The following is a 12,993-nucleotide window of genomic DNA, read 5'->3' on the forward strand; positions in this document are numbered from 1 at the left end:
CTAGTGAACTAAACGTGCTATATATTATATACTTTATATAAGATCTTATCTCTGATCATACCTAGAGCCGAGCTAATCGGTTATAGACTGCCCGATACAGAGAGATCTAATAGATATACAGTTAGGAGAGATATTTCGATAATCGTGTTTTATTCAGTTACGGGTATTATAGGTTCCCCGTGACAGTTACCTAGGTAAAAATCACGTGAACCGACTTCCGGTTCCCTCAGATTTCGAAATATTGTCCCCTGTATCCGTAAAATTTATATATTTTGTGAATGCAATAAACTATTATTATTATAATGTTCAACAAGAGTTCTTGTTTTGGCTTGAAAGTTTGGAATGACATCAGCTGTGATTTCTTGCTGGACTTAGTGTGTGAGAGCTATGCTGCTGTAAGCTTTTATTAAATTCAGATCACAAATAATCTCTGTTTACCCAACTATAGGTCTATAGAAGTAGCAAAACGGTGGCTGGAAAAAAGTCCCAGAGAAAAAATCACAGGGAAAAAAGTCACAATTTTTATATAACAAAATGTGAGTTTGCAGAGTATTGAATATGGCTAAATTAAAAGAAATTGATTAGGGTGGGTTTGTAGAGTGGCTTCTTGTACCTGGGTCAGTTAGGTTAGATTAAAGAAAGAGGCTTCATATCTTACAGGGGCGGTGATTAGGGACACCTCTTGATTAGGGTTAATTAGGTCTGGGTCCAGCTTACTGATTAGGGTAGATTAAAAACAATGGCTTCCTATTGTAAATGATTATGGCTTCAATGCAGTGTTCTCGCTGCTCCATTTAAGCGGGACGCCCCGCCCCTCTATTCCATTTTGCCGCCCTCCTTTCACGTTCCCCGCCCTCCTTTATTTCTGAGCGCCCTCCTTTATTTTTGAGCGCCGCTCTTTATTTTCCAGCACCTATCTCCGCTATTTCCAAATGCACTTTTTTTCCACACAAAAAACAACGATCAGTCTGCACACTGAACATCAAAGGAAACAAGCCGCGTTGTGTACGAAAAAGCAATTGACGAAACATTTACGACAGTTACCGTAACGTAATTTAACAGTATTTCTAACAGCCTCTATTTTGTCCAATATCTGTATCCATTTGTATGTTTGATAGACACAATAAAAGTTATATTTTATGTAAGCAATGAAAACATTTTGTTTTTTACGGATTCGGCAATCTCCGATTGAAAAAAATACCCTCTTATTTGGAGCCAAATTTGTCACGTGATCAGAACGGTCATTCTGTCTTTTGTTTCCACTAACTATCGTTTGATATTTTGTCCTCTGTTGCAGATATAATTGGTTGAAACTGATGATTTTTACTTTCTGTTATTCTGTTTATTAAGCAGATCTTTATAAAATATTGTAAACTTTTGATTTTGAGGGGATATGAACGCTTATAAAAACAACGGAAGTGGTAGTGTTTATCATTAAAATCATTTATCTTGAGTGCCAAATAATATATACACCGCCTTTACAAAAACGAAACTACTTTTTATCAGCTGGCGATATTTTATCACAGCGATCCATGCATTCGATGAAGATGGAAATAACAAAAATGTATCTGACATTAGGAGATCACTTTACAAACATCTTTATTGTTTTTCGTATATCTTGGAATCTTTATTAAAAATAATAATATTAAAACTTTGATCGGTCCAGCAAAACCGGAACTGCCCGTGAATGTCAGACCGATATCATCTTCGTTTCAGTTAAAAGACGAGTTTTTTTATAAACCCCTTTCCACTTTTTTGTAGGCAAAATAAAGAGTATGTCTTTTCTCAAAGTTTACCAACACAAAACAATATGGTAACCAAACTACTCCTCTCCCCCCCCCCCCCCCCTTTTTTTTTTTTTTTTTTTTTTTCTTTTTTCTTTTCGTTTATTGGTGTGGGGTTTGTTTTTGAAGGGTGTGGTGCCGAGCGGCCGCCCTCCTTTAATTTTCACCCAGCGAGAACACTGCAATGACTGCAAAACTGGCAGAATTTCTCTCTGGCATTGGGTGGACTGCTTAAACCACAAACATTGAAAACAAAGAACTTTGACAAAAACTGTTTCATTGCCTAATATATTTTTAATTAAAAGTTTTGACTTTTTTCCTGGGGGGTTTTCTGACTTTTTTTTTTACCTGTGATTTTGTTCCTAGATTCTATAAAAACACAAGCCTAGGTATACTTACCTATCCATCTTTACTTCAAAATGGACTTGTATTTCTTTATGAGATACTTACTTTTATAACAGTTATTAGTAGCAGCAGTGGCTTAGCTTGGGGGGGGGGGGGGGGGGGCAGGGGGGCCATGCCCCCCCCCAATCCCGGGAAATGTTTACCTTTTCGCTTATTAATAACATTAAAAAAAGTTCCGGTGTGATATCCCACTACACAGGTCTCCCCCGCCCCCAATACAAAATCCTGCCTACGCCACTGAGTAGGGGATAAAAAAAAAAAAAAATCAATTAATTACGCATTCTAACTTTTAAGGAAGAAGTTGCATTCAGGTTCCTAATAAGATGAGAGAATTCAATTACAACGAGAGAAAGAATGAATGTTGTATTGCACTACGCATTCATATTTTTAACTACAGTTATAATGTGTCAGGTATATGGTTGAGGACCATAAGATAAGAGAAGAAACCTACACAATAGTCTTATTGGCAGTAAGGGATCTATTATGTGCAGTATCCCACAGACAGGATAGTACATACCACACCCTGAAAAAAGAAATAGCACAATGGCCCACTGAAATGGATCAATCCAAGATTGACCATGCATTGATCTTTACCAGTGGGCAACCTCAGTACACTGATATATGAAACTGAGAATATGTATATAATTGACTATATTTCAGGTATTATGTTTTATTGAAAATTTCAGGCACATGTATTATGTTTAGCTGACAATATCAGGGATTACACACAATTTTCAAGTGAAGTGGACATTACCTAGGCCTATATTATATTATGTGAAAATTCCAGGGATTATTCTTAAAAAAAAAAAAAAAAATGGGGGTGGGGGCAACTTTAATTTTAACCAGACATTTTATATGAAATGTTTACAGAAAATTGCCGTTTTAAACATACCAACACCCTTCAGTCAATGGTGATGTGTCTGAACATTTTTGAAAATCGGTATCAGTCAGTCAGTGAGGTATAAGAAATGAGCGCTAGTCACTTTCACAGATCACCACTGTGTATCAATTAATAAAGTGTGAAGTCCTGTGGCATGCATCCGCGTTAGCGAAGCTTGACATTTGTAGATTCATTTAGTATGACAATACTTTGCCTTAAGTAGTACTTACATGTAAATGAAACAAAAACGTTAGGGTAGAATTTTGGTATTTTTAACGACGGCAACATGTTAAACATTTATTTACAATAACGAAGCTTAGTCGCAAGTTAGTGGTGTTCCTCCAACTGATATTCGCACTTAGCACTATCCATTGACAATAAATAAATACACTTTTATTTGTTATACAGTTGTTATGCAGTATATACCAGAGGTTGAAACTAATGCGGTGTACCCCCAAAAATGGAACTGCAATTTATAGCAAAAATCATGGTTGCTATTAAAAACAAATTAAATCTCTTAAATGATAGATTGCAGCTAGATTAGATGTGAGGTGCCACACTTTCTATTGTACTTCCTGGGTGTGTTGAAACGCTGCTCATATCAGTTTTATTAGTAAACGTTAACATTATCGGCAATAGGAATTGATTTGGTCCATTGAAACCATTAACGGCCATTGCAGCAGTGATAGAATATAATAAACTGAGTGGAACACGGAACCGGACTGTTTCTTAAAGAGTTGAAATGGATTTTATAATAATAGTAATAATTTCGATATATAATGTACTCTTTTATTGGGTTTATTTTATTTATTATTATTGTTATAATTATTATTATTATAATATTAACTTCTCAGTGGCAAAACTTAACCTTTTTGGGGTCCGGTACCCCTGTCTTCACCTCACATAGTATAGTAGTAGTAGTAGTAGTAGTAGTAGTAGTAGTAGTAGTAGTAGTAGTAGTAGTAGTAGTAGTAGTAGTAGTAGTAGTATGTAGTATAGTAGTAGTACCCCTACTACTACTACTACTACTACTACTACTACTACTACTACTACTACTACTACTACTAATACTACTACTACTACTACTAATAATAATAATACAAATAATAATACAATGTATCAATATGTTACTTGTAAAGCCTAGGTATTGTTCTGTGTGTTTTTCTTTGGTTGTTACTTCTTCAGCGTTTGGTTCTTTCTTTCTTTCTTTTTTTTTCTTTTTTCTTTCTGTTTCTTTTATTGTTGCTGACGAGTTTGGGTATCTTTTATTTATTTTTTTTTTTTTTTTTTTTTTTTTTTTTTTTTTTGGGGGGGGGGGGGGGGGGGGGTTGATAGATCAATTGCTCTAGCTCGATTCCGCTTATATGTTAAAGTCATAATACTATCACAGACCATTGACCTGTTTAATCACCCAACAATTTATTACTAGAACATATATATATATATATATATATATATACATTTGATTTGTCTCTAGAAGTATTTTATTCATACAACTTTATCCCGCTTGATAGTGATAAAAAAAACGAGGTATGGCCAACAACCCCCCTAACAACAACAACAACAACAGTAACAACAACACCGCCACAAAAAAAAACCCCACACAATTGATTTGGAAACATGTAGGGTATTGTATTTTGAGTCCGGTGACGCAGTGTCAAGAATTGTTTGTCAAACTGCCGTCATCAGAATGCAAGGCCGTTCTTGGCGAATTTTATGTTTGCATTATAAATTTTTTTTAGAGTGACAATCCCGACAGGTTCGGTCTTTACATGTACATCTACTAGTCGAGTAATTTATTTCAAGTCGTACACTGATTATCTAACCACCTGACTAATACAGCTTGAGATTACCACGTCCATTTTCCACAACGTCAAATTCATTATTATGGCCACATGGCCAATTACAGGTATTAGAATCTCACAATGTCATTATAGTATTCAAAATATCATATTAGTATTCACTCGGTCATACTAGTATTCACTGTCATATTAGTAATATGTCATACTAGTATGCACTATGTCATATTAGTATTCACTATGGTATATTAGTACTCACTGAGTGATATTAGTATTCAATATGTCATATTAGTATTCACTATGCCATATTAGTATTCACTATGTCATAGTGGTACTATGTCATATTAGTATTCACAATATATTAGTATTCACTGTCATATTAGTACTATGTCATACTAGTATTCACTGTGTCATATTAATACTCACTATGTCATATTAGTATTCAGTATGTCACATTAGTACTCACTGAGTCATACTAGTATTCACTGTCATATTAGTATTCAATATGTCATATTAATACTCACTGTCATATTAGTATTCACTATGTCATATTAATACTCACTGCCATATTAGTATTCAGTATGTCAAATTAGTTTGAAGGGGGATCATGTCTGTGTGTGTGTGTATGTGTGTGTATACATATGTTTGTAAGCCCTTTGACGTATTCCTCTTTCCATTAAGTGAACCAGGACTGATATATCCAATAGCCGATTATTGGTTCGTTAAACAAAACAAATTTCAATTTAACGCGATATTGTTAATTGCAATACGCATATCAACTCTCCAGAATAGTCCGAACAAGAGGTCGGAATAGCTTTCGGATATCAGTTTTTGTTTGGTAACCAGTTTATTTTTTGGTATGTTTTTACAACATATTTTGTGTAATGCTGTATGATGTTCAGTTATAAACTACAAACTGAACACCTACATATAGTGATATTGAAGTAAGTGACTACATACACTGTGCATGTTCACTATTGTTGTGCAGGAACGTTTATGTTGGTAACAGCCATTGCAGCAGTGATGGAATATAATAAACTGTGCGGAACATAGAACCGGACTGTTTCTCAGTTAAAATGGGTTTCATAATAATAATAATAATAATTTCGATATATAGTACACTGTTTTGATGGGTTTGTTTATTTATTTATTTATTATTGTTGTTGTTATTTTAATATTAACTGCTCAATGGGGAAACTAACTTTTTTTTTCATTTTGTTTTTTCTATTTTTGTTGTTGTTTTTTTCGGGGGTGGGGGTGTAAGCTTAATTCAGCAATATTATGCGAGTAATGTACAAGTCCCGTACCACTCTCTTCACCTCATAGATAATAATAATAATAATAATAATAATAATAATAGCGGGTTTGGTTTTTGTCTGGTTTGTTTGGGGGGGGGGGGGGGGAGGGTAGGGGTCGATAGGTCAATTGCTCTAGCTCGATTACGCTTATATGTTAAAGGCATACTATCACAGACCATTGACCTGTTTAATCACCCAACAGTATATTACCAGAACATACATACATTTAATTTGTCCCTAGAAGTATTTTATTCTTGAAAACAACTTTATCCCACTTGTTACAGATAATAATAATAATAATAAAAAAAACGAGTTATGTCCAACAAACCCCCCCCCCCCCCACACACACACACACACACACACACAAACAACAACTGTCACAACACCACCACAACAAAAAACTCATTGATTTGAAAACATATAGGGTATTGTATTTTGAGTCACGTGACGCAATGTCAAACCTTGTTTGACAAACTACCGTAAAGAGAATGCAAGGCCGTTTTTGTAGAATGGGGTAAACAGAATCAAAAAATACACTAATGAAAAGGTTGTTTAAAAGTCAATTAAAACGTTCTCATGTCAGCTTATTTTATGTTTGCATTATAAACATTTTGTAGACTGACCATCCCGACAGGTTCGGTCTTTACATGTACATCTACTAGTCGAGTAATTTGTTTTAAGTTTTACACTGATTATCTAACCACCTGACTAGTACAGCTTTAGATTACCACATCCATTTCCAGCCCTGTCAAATTCATTATTGTGACAAATTCGCTACAACCCCATGACCAATAATGCAATTACATATATTAGTATTCACTATGTCATATTAGTATTCACTATGTCAAGGGCTTAGGAATATTCACATTTTAAAAGGCGTACAAATCCGGTCTTAAAATTGTACCTAGGGGTGGGATGTACCCCAGTGGTAAAGTGCTAACTTGCTGCGCAGTCGTTCTGGGATCGATCTGTCGGTTGTCCTATTGGGCTATTTCTCGTTCCAGCCAATGTATCACGACTGGTACATCAAGTATCGTAGTATGTGCATTTCTGTCCATGGGAAAGTGCATATAAAATGTGCCTTGCTGCTAATTGAAAAATGTAGCAGGTTTCCTCTGATGACTATAGGGGTGGAATTTAGCTCAATCTCTTGAGTGCTCGCTTGAGGTACTTGCTTCAAAGGATCAAAACACCTTGGTGGATCCATTCAGCTGATTGTTTTTCTGTCTTGTTCCAACCAGTGCACCACAACTGAACAAAGGTATGTGTTTACCTGTCTGTGGGAAAGTACATATAAGAGATCTCTTTCTGCATTAGGAACTTTTTACGGGTTTCCTGTACAAGTCAGAATTACCAAGTGTATGACATCATGTAGCTGATGATAAATTAATCAATGTTATCCGTTGGTGTCATTAAACAAAACTAACTTCTTCGGATGACTATATGTAAGAATTACCAAATGTTTGACATGTAATAGCCAATGATTAACTAATTAATGTAGCGTAGTGGTGTCGTTAAACACAACAAACTTCTTCTTTTTCTTTAAATTGTACCTAAACAACAAAAAATGGAGTTATAAATTAGATTTATATTTGCCAAAGTCAATAAAAATTTGATGTTCGTTGGATAGCAGAATATTTATTTTACACTAAATCTAGAAAAAAATGTTTGCATGTTAAAATATAACGAAATATGACCAAGGTTGATACAAGTCCCGGTTTTATGGACTTCTCATGGCAGAGTTAAAAATAATAAATAATAATAACATCACCAAAATGGCAATGCTATGGAATTCCCTTCATCGTTCAGTCAAATCATTTTTAATGGTTAGGAGCGTGTTTGGTCTAGTTCATCCATCCTGATTCCTTCTAGCTTTTAAAGTACTAACATCATCTCCTTTAAATTTAGACTGCATATATACTTTGAAACAATTCTTAGTTTGCTTAAATTCGTGAAGAAATTTTAGGACAGTAATTATTAAATTTCAGGGATAATTTTCTTCAGCACCATGTTCCATGTATTGAACTCAATTCTGTGACGTTAAATGCTAGTAGACACCTACCTAATCAATTTTCAAAACTGACAGCAAGTGTTGCTAACCAATTTTTGAAAAAAAAGGTCACCTGCATTCCATTGAAGCACGTAGGAATGAAGGAAATATTTTATTTTTCGATGCGCTCAACACATTTTAATTACGGTTATATGGTTAAGGATCACACAGATATAGAGAGAGGAAACCCGTTGTCACCACTTCATGAGCTATTCTTTTCGATTAGCAGCAAGGGATCTTTTATATGCACCATCCCAAAGACAGGTATAACACATACCACAACTTTTGATATACCAGCCGTGGTGCACTGGCTGAAGTAAGAAATAGCCCGCTGACGGGGATCGATCCCAAACCGTGCATCAAGCGAACGCTTTATCACTGGCGTACGTCTGCCCCGCATTCCATATGATAGTTTTAAATGAATTTATAAGTTTTATTATAACTATACGATTATATGTTGATATTAAGCAATAATGTGCATTATATCACAAAAACCAAAATATGCCCTATTTAGGGCCGTAGCGAGGAAAATATTTTGCAGTCATTTCAGGGAGATAATACTTAAAACGTCAAATTAAATAACCACTAACTGCCACCCTGGTATTTGTCCTCGATTGTCATGGAAAATAGCAAATAGATGTATCTGGTTGAGTATGGTTCAGATGTAGCTATTCAGATATCAGCTAGCTGTTAGTTCATTTGCTGTCTCTTGTATGTTTCTGTTGACTATTGGAGACTGGAGGTCCTGATACTGTAATACCTTCTGTTACCAGCTTGGTACCTTGAGGTTGATTGCTGTTCAGAATGCTGGAGATCCTGACACATTAATAGCTTCTGTCATCAGCTATGTTGTCCTTTGCAGGTTGATTTCTGTTCAGAAGACTGGAGGTCCTGACACATTAATAGCTTCTGTTATCAGCTGTATTGTCCTTTGTAAACTTTACATTCTGACCACCAGGGAACTCTACATTCTGACCACCAGGGAACTCTACATTCTGAACACCAGGAAACTATACATTCTGATCACCAGTAAACTATACATTCTGATCACCAGTAAACTACATTGTGAACACCAGGAAACTATATATTCTGATAGTCAGGAAACTATACATTCTGATCACCAGTAAACTATACATTCTGATCACCAGGAAACTACATGTCTTCACCCCCACTATACATTCTGATCACCAGTAAACTATACATTCTGATCATTTCTAGTTTAGATTGTGAACACCAGGAAACTATATATTCTGATAGTCAGGAAACTATACATTCTGATCACCAGTAAACTATACATTCTGATCACCAGTAAACTATACATTCTGATCACCAGGAAACTACATTGTGAACACCAGGAAACTATACATTCTGATCACCAGTAAACTATACATTCTGATCACCAGTAAACTATACATTCTGAACACCAGTAAACTATACATTCTGACCACCAGTAAACTATACATTCTGATCACCAGTAAACTATACATTCTGATTACCAGGAAATTATACATTCTGATCTATACTGGTAAAAAAGTAAGACGGGAGTGCAAAACGTGAACTGAAAACCTCCATCTGAAAATCAGTATGTCATTAGCTGCTGTTACAACTACAAAAGGTGAAGTCTGCTCAAAGTTTTGTAGAAGTAAATCTAAATTAGAAATGCACATGCGCGTCCATACTGGAGAGAGACCGTTCAAATGCGGAATGTGTTTAAAGGATTTCTCTTCCAAAAGTAACATTAAAACACATATGAATATTCACACTGGTGTAAAACAATTTGGATGCGATATCTGTAAAAAATCCTTTGATTTCAGTTACAGGTTAAAGCAACATTTGTTGATTCATACTGGTGAGAAACCTTTCAAATGTGATATGTGCACAAAATGTTTTAGACAAAGTTCAGGTTTGAAAACTCACAAAATGCTTCATACTGGTGAGAAACCTTTCAAATGTGATATGTGCACAAAATGTTTTACAAATGGTTCCAGTTTGAAAAGGCACAAAATGCTTCATACTGGTGAGAAACCTTTCAAATGTAATGTGTGCACAAAATGTTTTGCAGGCAAAAGAACCTTAAAAAGACACATGTTTATTCATACTGGTGAGAAACCTTTCAAATGTGATATGTGCACAAAATGTTATACAGAAAGTTCCAGTTTGAAAAGTCACAAAATGCTTCATACTGGTGAGAAACCTTTCAAATGTGATATGTGCAGAAAATGTTTTACACAAAGTTCCCGTTTGAAATATCACAAAATGCTTCATACTGGTGAGAAACCTTTTAAATGTAATGTGTGCACAAATTTTTTTGCATGCAAAAGAACCTTAAAAAACCACATGTTTATTCATACTGGTGAGAAACCTTTCAAATGTGATATGTGCCCCAAATGTTTTACAAGAACTAGAGACTTGAAAGTCCATAGTATGCTTCATACTGGTGAGAATACATTCAAATGTGATATGTGCCCCAAATGTTTTACAACAACTGCAATCTTGAAACGCCATAGTATGATTCATACTGGTGAAAAACCTTTCAAATGTGATATGTGCACAAAATGTTTTACACAGATTCACATTTTAAAAACTCATGAAATGCTTCATACTGGTGAGAAACCTTTCAAATGTGATATGTGCACAAAATGTTTTACACAGATTCACAGTTTAAAAATTCATAAAATGCTTCATACTGGTGAGAAACCTTTCAAATGTGATATGTGCACAAAATGTTTTAGACAAAGTTCCCGTTTGAAATCTCACAAAATGCTTCATACTGGTGAGAGACCTTTTAAATGTAATGTGTGCACAAAATGTTTTACAGGCAAACAAACCTTAAAAAAACACATGTTTATTCATACTGGTGAGAAACCTTTCAAATGTGATGTGTGCACAAAATGTTTTACAGAAAGTTTCAGTTTGAAAACTCACAAACTTCTTCATAACGGTAAAAAGCCATTCAAATGTGATATGTGCCCCAAATGTTTTACAACAACTGCAATCTTGAAACGCCATAGTATGATTCATACTGGTGAGAAACCTTTCAAATGTGATATGTGCACAAAATGTTTTAGACATAGTTCCTGTTTGAAAGATCATAAAATGTTTCATTATGGTGAGAAACCTTTCATTTGTGGAGTGTGTGCAAAATGTTTTACAAACAAAAAAGTCATAAAACGCCATATATTGATTCATACTGGTGAGAAACCATTCAAATGAAATTTCCTCAAAATGTGTTACACAGAATTCCACCTTGAGACTACATAACATGCTTCTTCGTGGTGAGAAACCTTTCAAATGAGATTTGTACACAAAATGTTTTAAACAGAGTGCCCAATTAATTAAAAGACCGTAAAATGTTTCATTATGGTTAGAAACCTTTCAAATAAAATATCTACTAACAATGATCTGTCCCCATTGAATGGATGTTGTAGACCCGAGCCTTTGGTGAACATCAACCTCTGGCTTTAGTGAAGAACCAATTAAAGGTCATCATTTTATAGTTGACTAATCAGATTCTGTACAAGCAATCTGCACACTATGTAATTATTGAAAAAAAGATATTATCCCAGATATTTTGGCCAATATTGACAATATGCTAATAATTAAAAAAGCCTCATTTTGCGTTGAACTAGACGTCACATTAACTAGTAGTCCCGCAAACAGAGCCATAAAAAAGACTTAGTTTTTGAGTAGGTGGTCATGGAAAGGTAACATCTGTCCTCATGGCTAGACATGGTCATTGGGGTGTTGTAAGCATGAAATGATTTGATGACAGCGTCAAAAATGCGTGTGAAGAAATTGGCGACCATGTTTCAAACTGGTGCGTGTTTCAGAGTTTAACATTCATATCTTGGTGTCTGCTCCAGGTAGGAATGTGTTTTTGTGGTCAAATAACATGAAAGTAATATACTACTCAAAAGAATTTAAGGGTCAGACGATATTTTCGACATTATTTTCTGAATGTCAATTATATTAGCTAGACCATAATGTCACGCATGGTATTGTTCCAATTTACGAAAGTGGGTCTAAGCAACCCATAAATGAATTAAAATCCACTGTCGTTGACACTGTCGACTAGTTCTAATGGCGAAAACATGCTTACATTTGCACGTAAATTAGGGCGAAAGCGAAAGGTCTGCTAAGTGCCCATGACTTGCTGTTTCACAAAGCGCTTCATTTGCACGCTTTTCACGTGTATTCCATGTTCCCAATGCTGAATTTCCGGATAATTGGAGCTTGCGTTCGTGTACGGTGCACACTCCAAATTCGACAATGGTACGACGTCAACTGACTATCGAAGATCGAGGAAGGGCTATTGCTTGGCTTCAGGATGGCAATACGCAAAGAAATGTTGCTCTGAGACTTGGTGTCAGTCAGAGTGTCGTTGGCTGACTGTGGCAACGGTACCAAGCAACGAATTCTGTTCGAAATCGTCCACGTTCGGGAAGACCCCGAAGCACTACAAATAGAGAGGACCGCTACATCACCAATATGGCTCTATGTCAACGCACAACCACTGCACGCCGATTACGTGACAATCTGCGGACTGCGACTGGAACTCGAGTGTCTGATCAAACCATACGCAATCGTCTGAGAGCCAATAATCTATGCTGCCGTCGCCAGGCTGTTCGACCACCACTCCTACCACTTCACAGAACGGCCAGACGTCACTGGTGCACGTTTCATCTGCGGTGGCAACATGTTCAGTGGGGTCGAGTGATGTTCACTGATGAGTCCAGGTTTAGTCTCCAGTTCAACGACGGTCGGGTTCGTGTCTACA

The 12,993-nt window shown here is 35.8% G+C and overlaps 1 protein-coding gene across 1 annotated transcript; it reads left to right on the forward strand.

Annotated features, from left to right (window-relative positions):
- The first annotated feature begins 9,451 nt into the window (after positions 1–9,451).
- Positions 9,452–12,237, forward strand: LOC121386196 (zinc finger protein 726-like). The gene has a single exon (XM_041517028.1). It carries the CDS (start codon positions 9,801–9,803, stop codon positions 11,427–11,429), a length of 1,629 nt encoding a protein of 542 aa, XP_041372962.1. The 5' UTR covers positions 9,452–9,800; the 3' UTR covers positions 11,430–12,237.
- Positions 12,238–12,993: the final 756 nt, after the last annotated feature.

Source organism: Gigantopelta aegis, chromosome 12, assembly GCF_016097555.1.
Source record: "Gigantopelta aegis isolate Gae_Host chromosome 12, Gae_host_genome, whole genome shotgun sequence".
Taxonomy (NCBI): Eukaryota; Metazoa; Mollusca; class Gastropoda; order Neomphalida; family Peltospiridae; genus Gigantopelta; species Gigantopelta aegis.

Excerpts from the sequence above, each read along its gene's own strand:
- LOC121386196 (XM_041517028.1), top strand. The coding sequence starts at position 9,801 with ATGTCATTAGCTGCTGTTACAACTACAAAAGGTGAAGTCTGCTCAAAG.